This window comes from Cuculus canorus, chromosome 18 (assembly GCF_017976375.1).
Source record: "Cuculus canorus isolate bCucCan1 chromosome 18, bCucCan1.pri, whole genome shotgun sequence".
Lineage (NCBI taxonomy): Eukaryota > Metazoa > Chordata > Aves > Cuculiformes > Cuculidae > Cuculus > Cuculus canorus.
Genome location: NC_071418.1, coordinates 7,816,354 through 7,842,175, shown reverse-complemented (window position 1 = coordinate 7,842,175; position 25,822 = coordinate 7,816,354). Strand labels below are relative to the sequence as shown.

The 25,822-nt window shown below is 41.1% G+C and overlaps 3 protein-coding genes across 3 annotated transcripts in view; 1 reads left to right on the top strand and 2 right to left on the bottom strand.

The window, feature by feature from the left end:
* GLP2R (glucagon like peptide 2 receptor) overlaps positions 1-4,269 on the bottom strand; it is a 32,251-nt gene extending 27,982 nt beyond the window's left edge. Inside the window, exon 1 of the mRNA XM_009567096.2 lies at positions 3,297-4,269. Coding sequence (XP_009565391.2) covers positions 3,297-3,401 — 105 coding nt within the window. The 5' untranslated portion in view covers positions 3,402-4,269. The remainder of the gene's footprint in view (positions 1-3,296) is intronic.
* A 1,032-nt stretch (positions 4,270-5,301) lies between these two features.
* Positions 5,302-14,002, top strand: GSG1L2 (GSG1 like 2). Its single transcript, XM_009567095.2, has 5 exons — positions 5,302-6,417; positions 7,968-8,015; positions 9,734-9,886; positions 10,967-11,078; positions 11,909-14,002. Exons 1-5 carry the CDS (start codon positions 6,108-6,110, stop codon positions 12,162-12,164), a joined length of 879 nt encoding a protein of 292 aa, XP_009565390.2. The 5' UTR covers positions 5,302-6,107; the 3' UTR covers positions 12,165-14,002.
* Positions 14,003-14,053: 51 nt separating this feature from the next.
* DHRS7C (dehydrogenase/reductase 7C) lies at positions 14,054-24,649 on the bottom strand. Its single transcript, XM_009567094.2, has 7 exons — positions 24,425-24,649; positions 23,812-23,967; positions 18,813-18,925; positions 17,888-18,098; positions 17,276-17,368; positions 16,317-16,472; positions 14,054-15,104 (listed from the first exon to the last, which is right to left on the bottom strand). Exons 2-7 carry the CDS (start codon positions 23,963-23,965, stop codon positions 14,896-14,898), a joined length of 936 nt encoding a protein of 311 aa, XP_009565389.1. The 5' UTR covers positions 23,966-23,967; positions 24,425-24,649; the 3' UTR covers positions 14,054-14,895.
* Between the last annotated feature and the right edge of the window lie 1,173 nt (positions 24,650-25,822).

The window sequence follows — 25,822 nt, the reverse complement described above, 5'->3', positions numbered from 1 at the left end:
ATTTTTAGTTTTACTTGTCCATCAACATCACCTAGGTTGTCCTTGTTTCCTGGACAGGTCCCTGAGGTAGATCACCGTTTGCTAGCACAGAGGAGAGAATTCAATTTGTGTCCACTGATAAAAACAGTCTTAGCACAAAATCTGCTCTGCTGTTAAAAAAAAACCCCACAGATTCCCAGCTATAGAGGGTTTTTAATTATGATTTTATATATAGTGAGATGTTTAGGATGTGATGGACATCTGTAGCATCAATGGAAGGGATGCGGCTGTCTAGAGAAGACTCTTTTATTTTAACTTGCTCTCTGTAAATATGCGCCTTTGTGACACATCTTTATCACACAACACTCTGATTGCAGAGGCCTTTAAGAGGGCCATAGCTGATAATTGCTGACTAGGAAAGGAATGGCTAAAAATAGAAGAGTTAAATGCAAAATTCCTTGGTGATGTGTTAGGTTTGTGCTGTTGAAGAAATGCCCAATTAGGAGCAAAGCAGCTGGGAAAGGATAATGCCATAGAGCAGGCTAACTATAAGTTTTCTAAAAAGAAATAGTCCTTATGTCACGTCTGCACCATCCCTGGAAACATTCAAGGCCAGGTTGGATGGGACTTTGAGCAACCTGATGCACTGGGAGGTGTCCCTGCCCATGGCAGGGGGTTGGAACTGGGTGGGCTTTAAGGTCCCTTCCAACCCAAACCAGGGTTGTGGTTCTATGCTATTGCCACTCTATGATTATACCAAAGAATGATTCTCAATTTCCTTTTGTCTGGACTAAACCCTTTTTTGGAAACTGCTTTTACACATGCGGTTCTCCTGAGCTTATCTGTGCTTGATGGTGTGCTGAGGGCTGACATAAGTAACCAGGGCAACGTATGGTGGTCAACTTCACCCACATCCTTATCTTCGAATCTCTCTTTGTTGGAAAAATGAAGAAAATCATATTTATTTACTTTCAAAACAAGAACAGGGGAGAATATTAGCTGTCTGTCATGTGAGACTACTCTTTTATGCATGTCTTTGCTGTGTAAAATGTTGCCTGCCCAATACGTTGTTAGTCTCTCAGCTAATTTCCAGACCCTACTTTAAATTCCAGGGAGTAGAAAGTCTATAATTAATCTTTCTCTGATGGGCTTGCAAGATAAGGAGAGAATATTTACAGCAGCCATGAGAAAGGAATGCATGTTTCTAAAATAAAAAGCATCTTGACATTTCCCTCCTGTAGGCCTCAAAATGCTGGGAGCCAGAGGAGATTCTTCAGACACTTCTGGGTCAGCGAACCTCATTTGGAGAGGCAAAGGCATAGACATGATACATTGGTAGAAAAGATTGCTTGATATAAGGGATAACACTTCATTTTCTAATAAACAAGTGAATTAAACAGCCAAGAAAATAGAAGGAAAACTTCCAGGTGCTCGTTGGGTTCCATTCTTAGAGACAAGGTTGACACACAGCTCAGTCAACAGGGATGAGGAGCAGTTTAAACATAAATGACCATTTCACAGCGCTTCCTCATGCAATTGTCACTCTGCAAAGCTGCGGGCAGAGTCGGGTACCAACACCTGATCGATAATGATGTAAATATCGGTGAAATGCTGGGGTCTCTCCCATAAGCCTTTCCGATGAAAAAAACCAAGTCAAGTCTGTATAAAATCAGTGCTGCATCCAACAAAAAATTAAGAACTGTTAGTTGACCTCAAAAGTAAATTTGAAATATAGCTAAAAGAACATATGAAATAAATTAAATTAAGCAACAAATGAGCAGATGATTGGAAAATAAGAGAAGAGCAGGCGATGATCTGTTCTTAAGAGCCATTTAGATCCCAGAGAAACAAACTCCTCTACAGAGCATGCACCATGATAGACCTAATGCAACATTTCACTCCTAGAAGCCACTGCTGGGGAATAAATGTCAGGAGTTTTTGAGAATTTATATTCAGTTGCAGAAATCAAGTGACATGAACCACCTGCAGACAACATTGCAGTACAGGAGGGTAATTCCTGGGCTCGTACATACAAGGGGGGGATGCTGAAAAGACGTACAAGACAGTATTAATGAGTAGTATTTGCCCTTGGTGCAACTTTGCCTGGCTACTATGGCTAATTCCAAAGGTCAGACCTCAAAAGAGATGGAGTTTTTCTGTTAGCATAGATGGAACTGGTGTTTTGGATGAGGTGTCCTACAGGTTTAAGGTGATGTCTCACAACGCTGACAATTATTTGAGTTCTATATTTATTTATGTAAGAGAAGCTCTAGGTTTAAATTATACAAAAGCTTTAGGAATATTTTCTATTTAAAAAAAAACCCAAACAGGATATGTATCTCCTGGTAATTTTTCATTAAAGTGCTGTGGTCTCTACAACACATACACATTCAAAACCACTTCTTTAGTAACACTGATAAACGGAGGAGTAGATAATAATACTTTCAGTTTAAAGTAAGCCTATCCATTACACTTAATCTCATGTACACTTATTTTATAGACATGTACCCTAAACCTAGATATTAATTTTATTCCAATTAATTGCAATTTACTACATCTTAGTTAATTTTTTTTAAATATTATTAAATCGAGGTTGATATTAATAAATAAATGATAATGATTAAAAACTTGAAAATGTCCTTGAAGTGAATTGCACTGAGCTATTCTGTCATTAAGTACCTAAACCTCTTCCAGATTATACAATATAGACAAAGATGAAAGCTTTCAGATTTTTTAACAGATTTAAAAAGAAAGAAGTGAATAGTTTAGGTCAACAAGAAATAGAAGTAGGGATCACATACAGATTCCCTAGTTTTTTGTAAGAATCTGCAGGGCAGGATGAAATCAAGATCAACCGATTTCACAGATTTGAGGTTCAATGCTCACCCCTCATACAATTCTAAAAGGCTTAAAGTTATTGTTGGAAACAATGCAAATTTGGTTTTTGAACAGGGAGAAACAGTAGAAAATAAAAATCAACAGCATTGATATCTGGTAGGAAAACTGAAAAATAGATATAATTCAACACCGACCAATATTAGCATGAAAAGAGATTGTATAAATGGATGTAAACACAATTTGCTCACTGTATGAACAAACAATAGAAGAAAATTGTAATAAATGACGCAGTCAGAGTGAGTTATAATACATAATGCTACAGATTTGCAGTCAATATATTTCAATACTAGTTTTTAATAAGCATAAACTCTTATGTCGGCACTATTTTTGAAACAACCATGCTGTTTGGGAAGGTTAAAATGTTACATGATCGACATCAACTTTTAATCTGTTCATTATTAATTACTGAAATAGCTTACCTGTTTCATTAGAAACAAGATCATGACAGAGCTGGCAGGTGCAGGAGATATTCGGGACCAGAGTCCCATGCTGGAACAGAGACCAAAAAGTGTTACCATGCCCATTCTAATCAATCGTCCCTGATATGATGCTATTTCCCTCTCCTATTGATCAATTGTAACACCCTATCCAATGACAAAAAAAGTAAAAAATTCTTCTTTTAGGAGTGGAACTGCTTCATGAATCTTCTTGCAAGTAAGTGAGAAAGACTCCTAAAGTGTCTACACTTGCTAGACCCCAACTACATTTGTTTTTTTCTGATTAAAGGCAGAGAGAATTTACTCTAAACTTCACAGCAAGTCTGCTTACTGCAGCTTGTCCTTTAGCCAATAAGAAGTCAGAAAACTATTAAAACATTAAAGGGCTGATCCTGTCCCCTTGAAACTCCATGGGAATTTTGCCAGTGGTTTTGCAAGAATGCAATCCAGCTCCATAAATATATATATATTTATATACACCTCATGAAACCATGAAAAGATTCCCTAGAACACAGGAAAAACTTTGTGTGAGAAGATCACTGGATCTCATTGGCCATTAGGAAAAAACTCAGTAGTAGCTGTTTTTATCCTTTCCGATTGTATTTTGTCATACACACACAGTAAGTGCAGGATTGGGGAGATTCTAATGTACACAAAACGATGTTACCAGCAGTTAAAGTTTTACTACAATTCTTGTGATATTCAGTGTTTTATTCACAGCTTCAGCTGTGAGATTGGAGAAATTGCCAATGACTACCAGCCTGGCAGCTTTTCTGGTTGCAAAGAAAAGCTTGGACATATTAATAAGCTATGCGCTATACAGGCTCAGGGAATAAAATCATTTGTAATATAATAAATTCAGCGTCTATCTTACAATTGTCATGCTTTGAGGATCACGGAATGGTTTGGGTTGGAAGAGATCTTAAAGCCCATGCAGTTCCATCCCCTGCCATGGGCAGGGACACCTCCCACTGGATCAGGTCGAACAAAGCCCCATCCAACCCGGCCTTGAACCCCTCCAGGGATGGGGCAGCCACAGCTTCCCTGGGCAACCTGGGCCAGGGCCTCCCCACCCTCACAGCAAAAGATTTCATCCTAAAATCTCATCTCTATCTCCCTTCTTTCAGCTGAACACCATTCCCCCTCATCCTATCCCTGCGCTCCCTGATCGGGAGCCTTGACAAAAAAATTGACAGAGCTTTTTCTGAAGACTCCAGATACTGATACATAGCTGAGTCCAAAATCTATTTAGTCAAAGAATATAACAGTGTTATGACATTTATGCTAATTGACTTTTATAATGGGCATAAAACTCTAAAAGGCATTGGTGTTTTTCCCAAGTGAGCTCAATTGCCTTGAGTAAGTGGTTTCACAGACCTCAAAATAAGTTTGAATAGAGACCTGTGCTGGTTACTTCTGCGAAAAGAGACATAAATAAGTGTTTAATCCTCACGAGAACTTCCCTCCCTCCACCAACCCTGTTCGTAGATGTGCTGGGCAGTTGGTAACACTGTCCAGAGATGGTGTCAATGCACAAAAAAGTGGAGTTCATGAGTTCCACATCCTTGTGAAAATATCATAACACAAAGCTGCAGTAAAAAAGCTCCTGGCACAATCCAAAGGCTTCTTTCTGGTTGTGAGATTTGCTCTTTTTAGTCAGGATCCCTGCTTGGTCTTTCACTCTGTTACTGACCAGCCGTTCAAGCTATCTTTGTAACAGTCATAAGCAGGCGTTTATCTTGTTTCTTTGAGTTTCACGCTGGGATCTGTGTAGCCACAGCTTCTCCATCCCTGACATCTTGAGGGTAGAGAGTCATCTTAAAAATCAGAATGATTTTCATTAAAAGATAAGATCCTGTGGTATCCCTCTCCCTCAGGGCATGTGGTTTGACCTTACAGTTGTAAAATGAGGCAACAGTTTACTACGACTCCTAATCCTCCTGGTTCTTCGAATCACTTTCTTTTTTTTGCACTATCAAACAGGCAGAAAAAGCAACACATATAACATATCAAGGTGGGAAATGTTTCTTAAATGAAGGAAAAATATGTTATTTCACCGAAAGAACAGAGGGACAGAGAAAATGAGGATAATTCAGATTTTTCACCTAACCTGGGTTCATGGAGGCAGACTGGACAGTGCTCAGAAGTCCCTCAACAGCAAAGTCATGCAATGTCTGACTTCCATGTGTCACTGGTGGAACCTCCAACAGACACAATCACCTTCCCAGAGGTCTTGGGAAGTGCTGTAATGCCGTGAAATGCTCTAATTTAGAACCCAGGTTTGCCTCCTCATGTATTTCCTTACAGTAGGATTCACAGCCACATTCAATTTAATCCGTGTTCAGTGTAACAGGAGCATTGGGAACTCTAAGATTTTATTTCTTAGCTGAGAAATACAGAAGCTGCATCAGTCTCCCCCTGCTGATGAAGGTAAATAAGTATATTGTGTTTGTATAAATACTTTTCTGTTCACATACTGGGGTACTTCTAATGCTTCTGTCTATCTTTACTCCTGTGATTCAAGAGGCAAACTGGAATTTATTGTCACACCTCCTCATATTTCTTTCACAAGACGTTCCTGCCAAGCAACCCCGTCCTATACCCTTAATCTCTTCTGCCACATGATTTCTGGTCATGCCCATATCTCTGCTTTTCCGTCTTAACTCCTAAGCTGGTTTTCTGAGAGGAACGAAGAATGAGATGGTGAATTCAGGCAGGTGTTTGACCAGGCAGATATCTACAGAGCTTTGTAAAAGGTTGTGTCTGGAATAATTGCTGGTGCAGTCCTGGAGGATGCCAGCTTCAACCCCAGCTGCAGACAGAAGGCAAAGAGCCTCTGCAGCGTTTTCTCTCAGTTTTCTCTCTTTAGTCTTCTCTGTTACAGCATTCAGCAGCAGCCACTGGTGCGAAGGGACGAGAAAAGTGGCCAAACCTTTCTGCAAAGGGCAGAGCAGTGGGGATCACTGTATCCGCTTTAACAGCCCGGACGCCAACAACAGCAACGCCGTGCAGTACATCTGGGAGACGGGAGACGATAAGTTCGTCGAGCGAAAGTTTCATGCTGGGATTTGGTATTCCTGTGAAGAAATTGTAGATGAAGATGGTGAGTAAAACCATGTAAATTCACTTAAGACGTAATCAGAGTTCTTCCTGCTTATTTGGTGTCACCCCCCTCTTTGCTGCAGCACTGTGGATGTGTTTTAAAGGAAAAAATATCCTGAAAATATTGCTCTTCTCTGGGGAGGGGGCACTATGTAGTCAATCCCTAATAAATTCTGCAAGGAACTTTAGAGCAACAGCTTGTAGTACAGATGAAGAGGAATTTTTTTTCACTCTTCTATCCAGAGCAGGAAATTAAGTTACTTTAACAGAGAAGTATTTTACTTTTCTGATGTTGCTAATGCCTTAGGCAAAAATGAACATATTGCTTTAAATGATCGCTTACCATCCCCTGTGGCAACATATTAAAAACAATGTGATTTTTTGGTGTTTAAAAAATCATTTGAGCAATTAAATCTGTGATCTAATTTATCTTATGGATTTCCTCTTAAGCACAGGTATTTCTACTTTCTTCCTGCAACTTTACCTTTCATCAATCAAAGCAGAATAAGATTATTTTCAACATGCCGAAACATAATTTGCACAGTAACTAGTCATGAGTGGTGGCATTTAATTGAGTTTCACTCTGCATATGCAAATGTCAGTAGAAGGAAATTAGCTTGCCATTTAAGCTTCTAGTTAATTTGGAATCTTTATATAAGGGAATTACTTAGCTGGTGCAAGAAATAGGAATTTATTGGAAATTTGCGTCAACACTAAGTTTCCCCCCTTAATATCCTGATCGATTTACAACAAACAACTAGAATAAAACTTCAGAGGAGTCAGATTAACCGTCATCTGTGCTCAAATATTTTCACAGTCACCAGAAGTCCGGTTCTACCAGAAGGCCTTGTAAGCCATGCAGTTTTAAAGGGTTAAATGGAAAGATTGGAGCAAAATAGATCTCCAACAAACATCTTTCAGGTGGCGATTGCTATGAATATGGGGTTGTTTAATTCGTGCATCTGCTCTGGCTGTTCTTGTAAGCGCAGTGAGTGGCTGGAAAAAACCCACCCTGTATTTTCAGAGCAGAATTAATTCCAAGAGCTTTTTTCACAACATCTGGGGAGGGGGGTCAGGAGGTCACATGGCTTTGAAAATCCAAGCTTACAGAAAGAAATTGGAATCAAGCTTAGAAGAAATTGGTGTGAGCAGCAGCTTTGTTGTAAGGAGAGCAGCTCTTCCTTCACAGGGAGGATGGCACGCAGGCTGCCAGGCTTTCAGAGAGCTGATCGTTTTCCCATCTGGCTTTTACAGCTCCAACCTTTGGGGAATTAATTCATAGTCTTTCTGTAACTCTTCCAGAGTCTGGGTCTGCCCTGACAAGGTCTGGAAGGATTCTCCAGATAAGTCCTAGGAACAGGTCAAGGTACTAGGGACTCTGTGCATACAAAACCTCATCAGAAATAATTTCTCCCAATCGTCGCAGTTTGTGGTATTATGGTAGATTTTTGCATTTTCTGCTTTCTATTAATCTACTCCTTTAGATCATGACAGAACACAAAATAATTCTGGATTTTATTTTAAAATTAATTTTGGGGTTTTTTTTTTCAGATGAGAAATGCAGAAGCTTCATCAGTCTGACACCAGCCACTGATCAAGGTAGGGATGCGTGGGGTTTTTGTGTAAACAAAACGGAGATGCAATGCCTGGGTAGTGAAGTCCTTTATCAAAATAGAATCCTACCCTGCACAAGCAAGAGTGAGTTCGTGTTCTGCACGTGCAGAAAGCTTCTGTGTGCACAAAAGTCAGGATGAATCAGGCTCACCCCTCCTGAATTCATCATCCCTACGCATCATACACAGGGACTGTCACAGTTGTTCAGTGCATGTATAATAATGGATTGCTTATAGAAACTGTTAAGGTGCAAGCTCTCATAGTTGGAGTAGCCAATAGTGTTGGGCAACGTAACACCTGGACTTCCCAAGACAAGGATTTGCTGGAGAAATAAACCTTTCCCAGGCACTCCCACACATAGCCTGGCCCAAGGATTTAATGTCTAAATGGCCTTTGAACTTGGGAAGTCCCACACACATGGTCAATATCTGCAGTAAGGGTAGTTTACCACACAGACAGTCTTTACTGGCATTTAGTAATCAATTACATGTCTGAGCGATGTCTCTGGTTTTAAGTTATGATTATTAGTATGTACCTTCAAATGAAATCACTATTTGAATTCACAACCTGGTCTCTCAGGACACACTTTGTCGTTAATAAGGTTTGGGAAGGTTTTTTGCCGGTTCTTGCAATTGTCTGGACATAAGACAACCTCCTGCTCCTAAATGTGGGACATTAGAATCATAGAATGATCTGGGTTGGAAGGGACCATGAAAGTCATCCAGTCTAATCCCCTGGCAGTGAGCAGGGAGAGCTTCAATTCCATCAGGTTGCTCAGAGCCCCACCCAACCTGAGCTTGAGCTTTTCCAGGGATGGGGCATCCACCACCTCTCCGGGCAACATGGGCCAGGGTTTCACCACCTTCAGTGTAGAAGATTTCTTCCTAATATCTAATCTAACCTCTTCTCTTTCAGTTGTTATTTGTAATTAAGGTTTGGGGAGGTTGCTTGCCAGATCTTCCCACAGTCTGGACAGAAGAAGACCTTCTGCTCCTGAAAGTGGGACGTTAGCGTGCCAATAGTAAAACAGCAGGCTGAGAAGACGTCATGGGACGATTAACTTCTTGCATAAGATGTAATCAACAGATATCCAGAAAGAGATTAATTAACAGATAACCAGATAAATTAATCTCAGTCAAACTTGGAGAATGTCTGGGCTCATGCAGGCTTCTCTGTCCAATTAAGATCCTATCTGGTGGAAATTCAAGTCCACAGGGAAGATATTATTTAATGACTAGACCCTCAGGCCTTGTGGCTGTGTGTGTGGCCTTGCAGTTTTCTGCACGAGTAACATGGTCTTCTCTTTTGGTACCCTCGTCTCTGGACTCTGCAACTGTGATGTCACCAAATAGATAATAGGGCGGTAATTCTTTTTATATTAACTTTTAATTTTAATTTAATTTTTAATTTTAGGGTAGCCACTGGTTATAGAACCATAGCACTCCGCCTTGTACTGTAAAATTTTTAAGTGCATAGCAGGAACGTGCAAAGTGCTCCTCCACTAAATGGCCAAATCAGCAAAGGAAATTATAGTTGAGAGTATCCACTGACCTTAAAGTCTTCCTCTAGGTGTTGCAATAGCATGGTCACCGCCTTTCAGCATTTATTTAGTATTGTATGAACAATAGAAATGAAGAAGAAAGAAATGGTGAAAATAGTAAAAGACTGCTTGTAATATCAGTGCTCTTGATTTGCTTTTGTAGGGGTTTTATGGCTTTCTATTGTCGCAGAGCTTCTGTACATCATTTTACTTCTGATTGGAGCCATTCTTATGTCAGTAGAAATGTGCTACTACAGTACTGTCATTGATGGGCTCAAGATCAAAGCCTTTTCTGCCGTAGTCACCGTATTAGCAGGTACAGTTAATGATTTTCATTTATTACATCTGGGAAATGCAATGCTGATAGACCCCTGCCTGAAAATTAATAACAGTGTTCAAGTTACAAAGCTATTACATTACCTATGGAGACACTAACAATACAAGACGCGGCACAATTTTGTGTATCTGGGCAATCCTTGTGTGAGAGCTGAGCGAAGAGCTCCAGCACAGGACCTCATGTTCACATCCCAGTTATATGCCTTTCTTTCTCTGCCGATGCCCGAGAACCTTTCCAGTGAAGAATTTTTTTCCTAATATCCAGTCTAAACCTCACCTGGTGCAACTTGACGCCATTTCTTCTCGTCTTATCACTTGTTTCTTGGGAGAAGAGGCCAGCACCCACCTCTCTACAACCTCCTGTCAGAGAGCTGTAGACTATGATAAGGTCTTAGCTCGGTGTCCTTTTCTCCAGACTAAACAGCCCCAGGTCCCTCAGCCACCTCTCATAAGGTTTGTGCTCCAGACCCTTCACCAGCTTTGTTCCCTTCTCTGGACGTGCTCCAGCTCCTCAATGTTCTTCTTGTAGTGAGGGGCCCAAACCTGCTACTGTGTGCTAGCTAGCTTGTTGTGTAAGAATCCATGGAATATCTGCTTCAGGGACATCTAACAAATGGGGTCTTGTGAGTTTGGTGGGGGACTTGCTGTTCAGAGACGTTCATGTGGTTTAGAGAGCAGGCTGGTTGATACTGCAAGGGTATTTATGGATTTGCAAATGAAGCTGGAAACAAAAATACTTCACAGGGAATTTCACTACTGGAAAATAAAATACTAAGGGAAAACAGAGACCTTTTAGGATCGTGGGTTGCACATCTCATTGCTTCCCTAGGCTCCCCTAGCATATAGAGTATGTGCCAAGGGACTGTATTAGTGATTACCTCGGCAAATACACGACCCATAAATACACTTAGATTATAATGTCCAGCATTTTAAAGTGATCCATAGAATTTAGATACTTCATAAAATATTCTTCAGGAGCTCAAGGGACAACTGTAAAAAGTTGACAAAGAATGCCCTCAATTCACACTTACTAATATTTTTATGATATTATATTTTTTAGGTCTTCTGGGCATGGTTGCTCACATGATGTACACAACTGTATTTCAAATGACTGTAAATCTTGGTCCTGAAGACTGGAGACCTCACACATGGGATTATGGCTGGTCCTATGGGTACCTATTGGTTTATATTTATTTTTTTTCATTACATTTCAGCCAATTTACCCTGTATTCAAGGAACGCACACCTAATTTATAAGGAATGGGTCTGCCTTATTTTACTCCTGGAGGTGCAGTTCAGTAACCAGCTGTTTTTCTCCAAATTCAGTTGTCTTAGTTGATTGCATACGATGTAGAAGCCTGAGTGTTTTGCATTTGCCACCCTTCAGACAGAACAGAGACCTCCGAGTGCTCTGCATGAAGCAGAGGTTCCTCTCTATACACACCAGATCCAGACTTATTGCCCTCATCTCCCCAGACAACTGCCTTACATAAGTTGTGTTAAAATCTGGCAGTTTTAGCCACGTAGGGTGAATTTTTCCATATTGGATATGTGCTTCATGTGGTTGTATCTGGAACATTTCAGATAAGATGATTCAAATTTTTGACAACAGGCTTAAGTAAAAACCCTTTATTTTGGCCCTGTAAATAATTGCAACATATCTTCTGAGGAGACCTAGTGAATTTATTAAGAAATGGGGCTGTTCAGAGGATTTTTGTTATCGGGATCTGTCTTTGAAAATCCATTGAATCTGATCAATACTGAGCATTTGAATTTTCAGGTGCTGGAAACTACTGCTATTTCCTCAGCTGTGACTGAGAAAAAGAATAGAGCATTGGGTTAAATCAGAAATCAATTGGGATGAATATTATGGGTCAGAGATCAGAGCTGTTCCGTAAAACATAACAATGCAGTCATGTGTACGCAGTGCTTTGAAAAATAAAATCAAAGGACTCAGATATGAAAATATTCTGCTAATTTCTGATAAACCTTTTTGTTTGTAGCCTCGCATGGGCTTCCTTCACTTGCTGTATGGCTGCAGCCGTCACCACCATTAACAAATACACAAAAACTATTTTGGAATTCAAGCACAAAAGAAAAATGCTGGAAAGGAGTCTAAAGATTAAATACATGTTTCCTGATCATACAGCTCCAGAGAAAGCTTGCAATGTATACGTGAACTCTTTTCACAACAGTACAGAGGACCCTGCACACCCAATCAAAGGCTTGCGTCGCCTGGCCACTATTTCAGTGCTGTAAATTTGAACCGTATCTCAAGGTATTCTTTAAAGTATAATATTAGATCAGAATGAAACAGTATTCATCAATTAAAAAATGTATATTTGTGTAACAGTAGTATTTTTCTTAATAAAGAAACTATATTTCCACGGATGCTTTAAAGAAGTCTTAGTATTGGAAAAGCATATTCAGTTACGTCAGTTCAGGAAAAGGGAGTGACACAGGCCCTCACTGCTCTGACTTTTAAGCAGTTGCTGATGCTAATATAAAAAAAGTGAGTTTGTTAGCATTTCAGAGCATTTTGGTGGATTATTGCCACCCTAATTCTTTACTGAAAAGACTGTAAAAAACCCCACCTGGTAGGAGCATGGACCAAGGACCTGAGGCGCCTTCCCACCTGAGTTATCTTATGACCCTTCCTCTGCTGCCTCTGCAAAACTGAATCTAATATTTGGAGATGTTTGGAACCTCTTTGGAACCTCTTGGAACCTTATTTATAAAAGCTAGCATTATTAAAGAAGCCACCTAGATTAAAATGCCTCATAGAAAATATCTCTTAATGAACTCATCTCATAATATTTCTTTTTTATCATAATGTTTTTTATATGCAACATATACCTACAGGTATTTAGGCAGTGAGGAAGAGGTGGACGAATGAAATGGAAAACTTCAGATTAAATAACAGATTTCCCTGGAGAAAAAGAAGTATTACTTCAGAAATACCAGTGGAGAAACCTTATTCTCAATAGGAGAAAAAAAACCAGAATATAGAAAAGTGTGACCCATTTAAAAGGTCACCTAATCCTTCTTTTCCTCCAGGCAGGATAAACTAAAGCTACATTGCTTTTTTTACAGATGTTTCATTAATCTCTTCTTTAAAGCTTCCAAAGACAGGCATCTAAAATTTCTGTCACAATTTATCCTTCGTACTTAACTATTCTTAGCAGAAAACACTTTCCCTGTAAATCTCTAAAATCAATTCTGGAGTCCTCAGCACAGGAAGGACATGGCTCTGTGGGAGCGAGTCCAGAGGAGGCCACGGAGATGATCCAAGGGCTGGGGCACCTCCTGTATGAGTACAGGCTGGGAGAGTTGGGGTTGTTTAGCCTGGAGAAGAGAAGGCTCCAGGGAGACCTTAGAGCAGCTTCCAAGACAGAAGGAGGCTCCAGGAAATCTGAGGAGGGGCTCTTGATCACAGAGTGCAGGGAGAGGATAAGGGAGGACGGTTTTAAGCTGCAAGAGGGGAGGTTGAAATGAGGTCTTGGGAAGAAATTTTTCTCCTGTGAGGGTGGGGAGGCCCTGGCCCAGGTTGCCCATAGAAGTGGTGGCTGCCCCATCCCTGGAGGGGTTCAAGGCCAGGTTGGATGGGGCTTGGAGCCCCTGACCCAGTGGGAGGTGTCCCTGCCCATGGCAGGGGATGGGACTGGATGGGCTTTGAGGTCCCTTCCAACCCAAATCATTCCACAATTCTGTGATTTCTATGTAGATTACCTATCCAAGCACTATATCCCAGACCTATGGTCTATCCTAGGCCATCCTGACACTATGATCTCCTTTGCAGTAACTGTCCTGCTGTGGCAGAAATGGGGAACAGTTTAGTTCTGTCCTCTTGGCAGCACTTTTTAGGTGTTTGAAAATTGTTTAGTTAGAACTTTATTCTACTTTCTAGATTAAAATACATTTGTTCTTTAAAAATTTCTTAGTAGATCACAGATGTTATTTTATCTATCATTCTCACAATTTTTATTGTGGTTTCTCAATCTGTTCCACATTTTTCAAGTACAATAGTCAAACCCGATGAAGACTTTTTGCTGATATCTAGGAAGTGAAAAATTATCAGAAGGATTAATCAGCTTATTTTAACATGCAATCCATGTTAAAACATGCTGTTTTACAGCAAAGCAAGACAACATTGATTCATGTTTAGCTGTGATATCCTAAGATTTTCTGGTCCTTTCCCGGTAAAATTACCCAGTTATTATATGTGTTGTCTTTGTGGAGCTGTGAAGGGCTTGGCTGTTGCTGAGGTACAGACACAAGGATAGCTAACACCACAAGAAAATATTTGTTTGTGGGAGCAGAGTTCTGGTTAAGAGCAAGATGATTTTGCACAAAGTGGATGTTTGACTTCGCAGTTGATGAACAGTCATTCAAACAACAATAAAAGCCTAGTGCTACAAGAGAAAACAGATGGAGCTCCAGCAGGTACTGCAGGAACTGGTCCCGTTGTGGATGAGATATCGAACTAGACAAGCCTTTATTTGGCCTCACCATTTGCTTATCCTGCAAGTACTTCCCCAAAGCACATTTTTAGGATCACTTTGAGCCAGGCTCTAACCCCATTTCCCACTTTTCTTTACTTTTCTGTCTCCCACTTCTCCCTGATTCCTCATTCCTTTGTTCCTGTAAGTTCCCATCCATCTGAGCACTGACAGACTATTCTGATACATTGCTGAGGGCCTCCAGACTTTGACTACCTATTTAGATTGGGAACCACTCTCTTATAGTAAGTTTTGACCATGCTGTTGTAATACAAACAATGACATCTTGTCACAGTTACTAAATCCTGAAGAGCAGAAGTCCCACAGACAAGTGTGTGTCAATGGCAGTGAACCACTAAGTGAGACATTAGCTGGGTTGTGTTTAATAAAGCCTCCTGCTTTATTCTACTCATAGTGAGAAGTAGAAATTATTGACATTTCAAACATAAACTGTTTCCCAGGTCAAAAGTAGGGGAAAAAAACAAACAAAATCAATTTTCCTCTTCTGTCTTCAGCTTTTCCCTAATCCCTGAGGCAACAATGGCAAAAAACAGCTCAGGGAAGAAGGTGCGAATGTAAACTGCTGCTCTGGGGATAGGGTTGGCCATCAGTACCTCCTGCTTCTTACTGCTCACTGTGCGCAAGACTTCCTCGGCCACCTCCACGGGGTGCACACCATAGGCCACCTTTCTGAAAAGAACTGTAAATCAAACAGAGAGGAATAAGAGTTACAGACAGACAAGCAGACAGACAGGCATATCTGAGGGGATGGTGGTGAAAAGATACACAACTACTGCACCACTTAAATTACTTAAATTTCTGCACATTTTCAATCTCTTACTCCTTCTCTTCCTCTCATCAGATCTTTTTTACAATACTGAAGTAAACCCCTCACAGTCCCTAAGAGAAAGAGCAACTTCAGTGCAGTGGAAGTCTCCCTTGGACCTTCCATTCTCTGCTCCGCCTCCATTCCCCATATCCTGGTGTATTTATTTTCTCACGTAATGTTCTCTCTTTCCATGTTCCTTCGCTTTTCACCAGGCTCATCTGAGCTCTCCAATCTCATTTTTGTTTCACTCCTGTAACCTGTTCATCCTTCCTGCCATTTCTATTCTTTTCCATATGCTCCTTTCTTCTCTGTGGGAAACACCCCCATACTGCTGTATGGTCCTCATCTATGGTGTCTCTCATAGAATCATAATCGTTTTGTTGGAAAAGATCCTTGAGGTCATCGAGTCCAACCAGACCTGTCCACTGCTAAACCAGATCCCTGAGGACCTTGTCTACCAGTCTTTTAAATCCCTCCAGGGATGGAGACTTCCCCACATCCCGGGCAGCCTCTGCCAGTGCCTGAGAACTCTTTCAGTGAAGAAGTTTTTCCTAATATCTAGTTTAAACCTCCCCTGGTGCAACTTGAGGCCATTTCCTCTCATCCTATCACTTGTTTCTTAGGAGAAGACACCAGCACCCACCTCTCTACAACCACCTTTCAGCAGTTGTAGACTGTGATAAGGTCTTCCTTTGGTGTCCTTTTCTTCAGACTAAACAGCCCCAGGTCCCTCAGCCACTGCTCCTAAAACTTGTTCTCTAGACCCTTCACCAGCCTCGTTTCTTTCTCTGGACACACTCCAGCCCTTCCATGTCCTTCTTGTAGTGAGGGGCCCAAAACTGAATACAGGATTCAAGGTGAAACCTCACCAGTGCTGAGCACAGGGGAAGGATGGTTTCCCTGCTCCTGCTGGCCCCACTGTTTCTGATACAGGCCAAGATGCCATTGGCCTTCTTGGCCACGTGGGCCACTGCTGCCTCATGTTCAGTCGCTGTCAACCAACACCCCCAGGTCCTTCTCCTCCAGGCAGCTTTCCAGCCGCTCTTCCCCAGTCCTGCAGTGTCTTAATGCATCAAACCTTACATTTCCAAATAGATGCCTCCCAGTTGCCAGGTGCTGGTTGGCGATGGTATGAGCAGATGAAGGTTGGATTCACAGTGCTGACAGAAATATCAAATTCTTCCATTTCAGCTCTAAGACAGTCAAAGAATCCTACAGCAGCATGCTTAGATGCAGCATCTGAAAGAAAGGAAAAAACCCACATATACATGTTTGGATATATGAACGTGTGGACATAAATGTACAATAGAGCTCCATAAAAAAAAAAAAAAATGTTTGGAAAATTGATCATGGAATGATTAGCCAAATGGCAAAAGAACAGTGAGCTATTCATCCAGTGAAATTACCGTATGACATATTTAAGACAAAGAAAAGAAAATTATTTGTACAGGACAATTAGCATAGAATTATAGAATTATAGAATTGTTTGGTTGGAAAAGACCTCTGAGATCATTGAGTCCAACCATAGCTGTCCACTAGATAACTCAGGAGAGCTTAGCTTCATTAGGAGTTCTGCATGAAAGACCTTCTTCTAGAGAGCCAAGAAGAATACAATTACTCCACCTCCTTTTTAACTCCCACACATAAATCCATTAAGAGTCTCCATTTACAAAGCACTAGATGGTATCTACCAGTATGTTCTATTTTACACTGCTTCATTCATCCTTATGGTTTCTACTGATATGCCCATTACAGATGTCAGACAGACATTTGCTGTTCCCCAAATGTCTCCTAGATCATAAAAAAAGCTTGCTGTTGCAGTTGATATCATCTTGTCCTCAGGCACCTCGGGCAGTAGATATACTTCAAAGATAGTATTTGAATTATTTCTTCTTGAGTTCTACTTCTTTTCAACTAAATGCTCCATTAATAGCTTACTGATTAGGATGCAAATTAGCCTTTTTAGTAACCGATTATCAATGCATGGAATACTCACAATTAAAATGCATTAAAATGGACATTTTTCCCTATGCATAACTTACAAGCTGCACGAAATGGGATTCCTATTTTTCCTTGGATGCTATTAACTAGAACAATTTGGCCAGTTCTTCTTGAGATCATGTTGGGAAGAACAGCTGAAAAAAATGAAGAAATAAAAGAAAGAGCCACATAAGTAAAAGAAGTCAGTGTGTTTAGTGAAAAGTAGAGGCAACTGAAGTTGTAGAGAGCCCAACTTTAATGAAGGCTGGCTCAAAGCTGCAATCAAAAGTACCACATGATGCAGTAGCCGGAAGTCTACTGTCTTCTAGGTTTCACTTGGATTCAAAACCTGCAGATTTGGGTGCACTGTTATCTCATCCAGTTGCCTGCCTGCCTGCCTGAAGTTGACATTTGCAAAATATAATAAGCAGACATCTTTAAAAATGTCTGTCTTTCAAACACCCGCTTACACATTTCTTGACCAATCTGCTTCCAGACCCCAGTGCTCAGATTTTGATCTTCTTCACCTCAATTTCAGTCCATTGGTTTCCACAGAATTAGTTTTGATTATAGTAAAGAAGGAAAAATAATTGCAAATGGAAGAGTGCAATGCTAAGAACTCGGATCTCAAGCTTTAAGTGGCAACAGCAACACAGGAGTGAAAATTAAAATACCTTTGGTTAATGTTATAGGTCCAAAATAGTTAGCATCCATTATCTTTTTATCAAGCTGCAGTGAAATGCTCTGCACTGCTCCTTTCACCTTCATACTTGCATTGTTGATCAGTATATCCACACAGCCATAGCAATTCAGGATTTCCTTAGCTACATCTCGAATGCAGTTTATGTCGGAGATATCCAGAAGTATGAGCTTTGGTGCATAAGTCTAATAAAGAAAAGATTATTTCAAGGATACCTGTTATATTAAAAACATGTTTCTATTTACTTGTCTTCTAAAAAAATTTACTATCGTATCTGAAGAAAGTGCATTTATTGTTCTCACAAAAACTTTGATTAGCTTTTTAACTCACTCTATAAAGCAGGTAGCTTAGCAATGGATATTAATTCACTCTGAAATTCAGATGACATGCAGGGATAGGATGAGGGGGAATAGTTTTGAGCTGAAAGAGGGGAGATTGAGATGAGATCTTGGCAAGAAATATTTTGCTGTGAGTGTGGGGGAGGCCCTGGCCCAGGTTGCCCAGAGAAGTGGTGGCTGACCCATCCCTGGAGATGTTTAGGGCCAGGTTGAATGGGGCTTGGAGCCCCTCATCCAGTGGGAGGTGTCCCTGCCCATGGCAGGGGGTGGAACTGGATGGGCTTTAAGGTCCTTTAGAATCCAAACCATTCCATAACTCTCAAGAGATCAGGATTTCTGACTTATACCTTTGGCATCATCTCTGAAGACTTTTTCAAAGATGTTTTTCTCTCTCTCCTTGTGTTTAGTGTGTTACCTGGGTGACCAAAACCACCATAACTCACCAGCGGTGAGTTATGTTTCATGTACCTTATTTTACTGGACTCAAAACCACTTTGTGTCCCTAAGCAAGGTGTTTACCTCAAATCGTGAATTTTCAAAGCAGTGTGAAGAAATACTCACCACGCTGGGGTCTGCTGTACTAACTAAAGCATCATACAGGGCTTCCAGCTTTTCCCATGTCCTGCCACACAACACGAGCCTTGCTCCTCCTGTGTGAAATACCCGAGAACATTCTAGAAGAGAAATACATCAAAAATAAATAACAATAATAAAAACAAATTTTAAAATTTATTTTACTTGAAACGATGCTGAGTTTGCTGATGATGTTGAATCTATGCTTTTAAATTCATTGATTTTGAAGGAATAAATACACATGAGAAAAAAAGAAATAATTAAATGTCAACGATATATGCGTGAGCAACAATTTAAAGTTTAATGTCATGGTATGATGCACAACTAATGATAGAGCACAATGGTACTTTTTAGTCACCAGATTTTAAAAAAATTACTTAAGAGAAGAACAATATACCATTAATGGATGATGGATTTGAGTTAGAAAAATTGTTCTGATTATTTTCCTTTCTTAACTCTTTCCACCATCAGACAAACTTGCTATAAAGAAAAATATACACAAAAATACACACTTAAGGCTGTTACACCTCGGTCCCTATGTTCAGTTTTGGGTCCTACCCTACAAGAAGGAGGCACTGGAGCGCATCCAGAGAAGGGCAACAAAGCTGATGAAGGGGCTGGAGAACAAGCTTTATGAGAGCTGTCCAAGGGACCTTGGGCTGTTTAGCCTGAAGAAAAGGATGCTGAGGGGAGACCTTATCACCACCTACAACTGCCTGAAAGGATATTGTAGAGAGGTGGGTGCTGGTCTCTTCTCCCAATAAACAAGTGATAGGATGAGAGGAAATGTCCTCAAGTTGAGCCAGGTGAGGTTTAGATTGGATATCAGGACACATTTCTCCACTGAAAGGGTTCTCAGGCACTGGCAGAGGCTGCCCAGGGAAGTGGTGGAGTCACCATGCCTGGAGGTGTTTAAAAGATGCGTGGACAAGGTACTTAGGGCTATGGTTTAGTAGTGCTCAGGTATGGTTGGACTTGATGATCTCACAAACTCCATCTCTTTTTTCAAACCTTCACATCTGCTGCTTTATAAAGAAGAAACCAATCCCAGTAAATAGAAAAACTAGGTCTGTATGCTGCTTTCATGAAACGCTTGGTAACATGAAATTCATCTACGACCTAGAGAAAGACCAGTACAGAGGAACTTACCACCCACTGGCCCCCAGATGGAGCACCAATGAGGGAGGCCTTTCTTCTACAGACCCTTACCTCCATATGCCAAGACCTTTGTCTCCTGACTATTAGACCTTGCTTGTAGTCAGCAGAGGCACCAGGGACCAGCTTGAGGTACATCTTGTTCAGCTACATTTCCTGAAGCCTTCCTGAGGAAGCTACTGAGAAGTTCCTCTGTTTGCTTTGCTGGCACTGCTTTTTCTGCATATATCCAGAGAAATTCTGAGCTAGGGGTTCACCCCAGTTTAAGCCAGGTCACTGGGAAGGATTCTTCTCCCTTTCTTGTGCAAGTAAACTATGATTGTGTGTTTCTGAAAGTGAGGTCTGGCAGAGACGAACTGGCAGTCAGTGTCACCCATCATCCCACCTCAGCACTGGTTAGGAGAAAGCAGCCAACTCATTGGTTTAGGTCCTCATGGGTGTGTGGGATCAACCTAATCCAGCTTCTTCTCTAGGTTGTATTGAAGGAGAAAATATTCCTTGCTGTCCTGTCAGTTTGACCAAAGAAAGACATTTAAAAACATGAAGCACAGACATCTCTTAGCCGCCTTTTAGGAATTCATTGTCAGTTGTCTCCCTCTGGCTGTTTCAGGCTGCTACAAGGTGCATGTTCTAACACAGCTGAACTGAAACCGTTCCTTTCAGTCCAGGAATCTGTCAAGGTTGTTTTCCTGATCAGAAAAAGTACACAATTGCCTGCCTTTTTTTTCTTGGAATAAAGTCTCACAGATAGGCCTGAGGATGGAACTGAGGATGTGCATCACTGGTTTGGGTGCATCCAGGCAATTCGTGACAGTGGGTTATGTGTGATGGCAGGACTGGAAATCAATTTTTATTTTTCCTCTCATGGGGTTTTTTCCTAATTAGGTCTTCTAGAAAACCTCTCACTCAGCCTTGGAGCCTTCATTTGTTCCCTAAATCAAATCTGGATGATGGACACATATTCAGCATGGAAAGAACATATCTTCTTACAATTACTTCAGCCTTTCCAGCCTGTTTGATTTGTCTTGGCTCCTATGGCCTTTGTTGAATGGGCAACAGTACAACCCCAGTGCTATAGCTGTCTGTCCTCCAAAAAGCATGATCTTCAGATTTCAAAACTCACAGACAAACCCAGTTGTGCTAATATGCCCACCTTAGATTTCTTAAATCATAGAATCATAGAATGGTTTGTGTTAGAAGGGACCTTAAAGCCCATTCAGTCCCACCCCCTGCCATGGGCAGGGACACTTCCGGCTGGATCAGGGGCTCCAAGCCCCATTCAACCTGGCCTTGAACACCTCCAGGGATGGGGCAGCCACCACTGCTCTGGACAACCTGTTCCAAGTGTATGGAATGCCCATGTTAGCCTCTTAGTATCTGTATGGAAGCACTTCTGGATCCACTGTTCTATTTCTGTAAACCTTTGCAGCTGGAGACTTCTATTTATGTAAACGTTTTCATTATTTACAACAGTAATTTTATGAATGTCTTTCATTTTCTTTTTTTTTTTCTAGCACAGAAAGATTTTTTATTTAAAGCCCAAAAGATTATTTACAAGTACTAGGACAAATACATTGGTATTTTTCCTATAAACATACAAGTTGGTGCAGCCTTGTGAATAATACATGACTGCAGTGTGAATAGCAATAAAAGGGAAAACAGTCATGTTCTCTTCTAGAACTATTTTGGACTTTTCTGAGTTATAGCACTGAGGAATCAGGTTTAAATAACAACCATAAACCACTGCAAACATCTTCAATCATCATAGATTTTGTTTCTCTTTTTTAACTTTGATGAATGTCATTTTTAGTCTGGAAATTCTGGCATGTGGGAAAAGGATTTTGGCTGTTGCCCAAGAGCTCAAATACGCAGCAGCTGGCCAGACAGCTGGTATTTTAAAGCTGTGGATGAATGGCCATTGCATGTGCATGAGTGGACTGCACAGTCAATTCTGCATGATTTGGAACCATTTAAGCCTGCAAATAACTTCTTGGTATCAGCCTTTGGGATACCTGCAGTATATGGGTTTAGGACAATAAGAAGAATATTGCTTTGCGTTGCCTCCTTTGTCATCTATGTGAAAAAGGGGCAGGAGAGGCAATCACCTTTGTAGCATCAAGAGACAGGCAGGAGGCAGTCACAAAAGATAAAAGAGATGAAGTTTAACAAGGAAACTGAGCTTACAAAAATCTTCCCCGGGGGTCACGCAGTGCTGAAGTAAGATACCTGGAGAAATGTGCAATATATGTTCTTTATCCTTGAAAGTTTCAGAGATTTGGCTTGAACCCCACCCAACCAGACCTAGCACTGGTGGTGTTCCTGCTCCAAGCAGGACTTTCGTCTAGAAACTTCCAGGCATCCTGTGATTCCACACAACACCCAAACTCAGGTGGAGAACTTGAAATATATAAGATATACTCAAAATATATGAGATATAACCAAAGAAAACATGTGCTAATATTATCTTTAACTGAAATTTAAGTGAGTCAGGCAAAGGGAAAGACCAGGTGGGATGTGGAGGTCAGAGTTATTTCACATCTTGTCCTAACAGGCTCTGATGAAGTGTGCATGCGTGTATTTCTGTTGCAGGTCTCTGTTCTGTTCTGCTAAGGAATAATTCTGCAAGAGCATTCCCTTTCCCCATCTATTTTCTTCTTGGGAGAGCAAGGTTTCCAAGAAAGAGTGAGCCTTCATTGAAAATGCCAAAATGTAGCTTCCAGCCATGTTTGCCTTAGCAGGCACTTGCATCTACTGCCCTTCAAGTGATGTCTACAGCAGGACTGTCCATAAGCATTATGTGATCCAAGATCTTTAACCCAGCAACACTGCGTAGGCAGGAAAAATGAGCCAAGATGTTCAAATATGTTCAGCCTGGAGAAGAAAAGTCTCTGAGGAGATCTTGTAGCAACATTCCAGTACTTGAAAGGGGCTAAAAGAAAGCTGGGGAGGGACTGTTCACAAAGGCTTCTAGTGATAGGACGAGGGGCAATGGGTATAAACTGGAGAGGGGCAGATTTAGACTGGACATAAGGAAGAATTTCTTCACCATGTGAGTGATGAGGCACTGGCACAGGTTACCCAGAGCAGTGGTGGCTGCCCCATCTCTGGAGGTGTTCAAGACCAGGTTGGATGAGCCTTGGGCAGCCTGATCCAGTGGGAGGCGTCCCTGCCCATGGCAAGGGGATGGAACTGGATGATCTTTAAGGTCCCTTCCAACCCAAACTATTCTATGATTCTAAGATATATAAGCTAAGTGGCTGGCCACCTAAGCAATCAGCTTATACAGATAATATATCACCCACCATCACCCACCGCAGGGCAGCCTAGTTGGAGGTGGTGCAGGATGTCCATGAAAGAAGAGTAACGTGGGTGATAGGGGGGGTAGAGACATGAACAGGGACAGAGGGGTGAGCACTGTTGTTTAAAGGGAACAGGAAATGTTGAAGTCTTTAAGGGCTGAAAAGGAGCATTTAAAGAGGAAAGTGACACCTGTTTATACCGACTTGCCCCTACCCTGCACTAACAGATGATGTAATAAGATCTCATAGTAGCAACATGCTAAAAATAGCACTGTTTATGTGCTTAGAAAACCTCTCATTCTGTTGAATTAAATAAATACAAAGCTCTACAGTTCCTAAAAGTTCACCTGTGGCTGAGATTAAAAATGTACATTTAAAAATCATAGGATTTGTTTAAAAATATACTTCTCATATTCTGCCTCACCCAGGCAGTTATGAGTATTTACAAGTCAATGTATGCCCAGCATCTCACCCAGAGGTGGTTCTCTGGCTGTTTCTGTTCTCTGACACTGAGAAGAAATGAAATAACTTACCCTTGCCCAATCCAGAGATGGCATCTGTGATCACCACCACTTTGTTCTGCACAGCTGACTTGGACAAAAACCACCTGACTGACTGATAAATATAAATAACTCCACTGATCCCAATGAGAAGCAACGGTAGAGCAAGTACTGCAAGAATCCCCATCTCTGTAGGAAACAAAAAAACATATGAGACTAACAGTAATCATAACATGCATTCATTATTTTTTTAATCATTCTTACCTAGAAAAGCAATGCTTTCATATACATAAAATCCAACAGTCAGCATAATAAAAGGCTTGAAGTGGTGGGAAACTTGTTTTCTAATCAATGGCTTAATATTTTAATTAGTAAAGAGGGAAATATTATTTGTTCGCCTGCTTTTCTTATCATAGCATGGTCTAACCAAACCTGGATTCTTTTTATTCAAAAGCACACTATGTTGGCTAAAACATAACAGAAATTTAGTACAAATACTCCTTTGAGGCAAAGCATAGGCTAAAACTGTTAGCTTTTAATTGCGTTGCTATTATAGGAAAATAGATAAAAAGCTTTTAATCCCGAATTCAGATAAAGTACATATTAGTTTTCTGTTCTAAAAGATAAAGAAAACAGAATCACTTACAATGGCTATGAAGACTCCAGGTACAGACAAAACATTCTTTTGTGTGCTTGTAAAGTTTTCTATTCCAGGTTTAATTAAAGTCCTTTAGCCATTTCGTAGAGCATTGCATTGGTTGAGGCTGCCTGCCCTGAATGAGAATGGCTATGTATAGCCATGTCACGGAGACTCTTCAGAAGTAAATATAGCATCTACAGTGCGATTCGCATGCCTGACCTATCTAGAGCAACCGCCTGGGCAGTTATGCAAAAGCTCTTCGTACAGTATCGCTTCAACTTCACAAAGAAGCACCTATCAAGCTGTGGAAGAGTCTGGAGAACCACTCCTATGAGGAGAGGCTGAGGGACCTGGGGCTGTTTAGCCTGGAGAAGAGGAGGCTGAGGGAGACCTCATCGCTCTCCGCAGCTCCCTGAAAGAAGGTTGTAAGCAAGGTGGCTCTTCTCCCATGTAACAAATGATAGGATGAGAGAAAATGGCCTTAAGTTGTGCTAGGGGTAGATTAGATTGGATATAAAAAAAATGTCTTTACCGAAAGAGTTGTGAAGCACTGGCAGAAGCTGCCCAGGGCAGCAGTGGAGTCTCCATCCCTGGAGGGGTTCAAATACTATGTAGATGTGGAACTTCAGGATGTGGTTCACTAGGCACAGCGGGGTTAGCTTGATGGTTGGACTGGGTTATCTTACAGGTCTTTTCTAGCCTTTAGTGATTCTATGATCTTTCTCTCTTGCCTTCAGTTGCAGTTGTTCATAGGACTGTTTCAAGTTCTTGTCATTAGCCTTCTATTCACTTACACGTAAAAACAATTGAATAAACATCATGTTAACAATAGGTTTTTCAAAAGCAAGCACAAGGTACCATAAACAAGTTGCCACTTGAAATAATCACTTTTTAGCATTGTTGAGATGCATGCATGTGTCAGGAAAGGGTCTCTGAGCAACCTGGCTAGGAGCCAAGGGATCCCACAGAGCCGCTCTGGGCAACTGAGTGCTGGAACATGAACCAGGCTGGTGTAAAGCCCTTCCAGGTAGCACAAGCTACTTTCCACTCGTGGTATCTGCAAGGCAGGTGTGTCTCGTTCCCAGAAAGTTCAGGACCATAACAATCTACGTTATCTGTTCTTATTAACAGACATTATCTGCTAACCTAATGATCACGGTAATGGGCTGCATCAAAACAAACGTGGCCAGCAAGGTGAGGGAGGTGATTCTGCCCTTCTATACCTCTCTTGAGACCTCACCTACAGTATTGTGTCCAGTTCTGGAATCCTCAATATAAGAAGGAGACGGAGCTGTTGGAACGGGTCCAGAGGCGACTACAAAGATGATCCGAGGGCTGAAGCACCTCTCGTACAAGGACAGGCTGAGAGAGTTGGAGTTGTTCAGCTTGGAGAAGGGTCCGAGG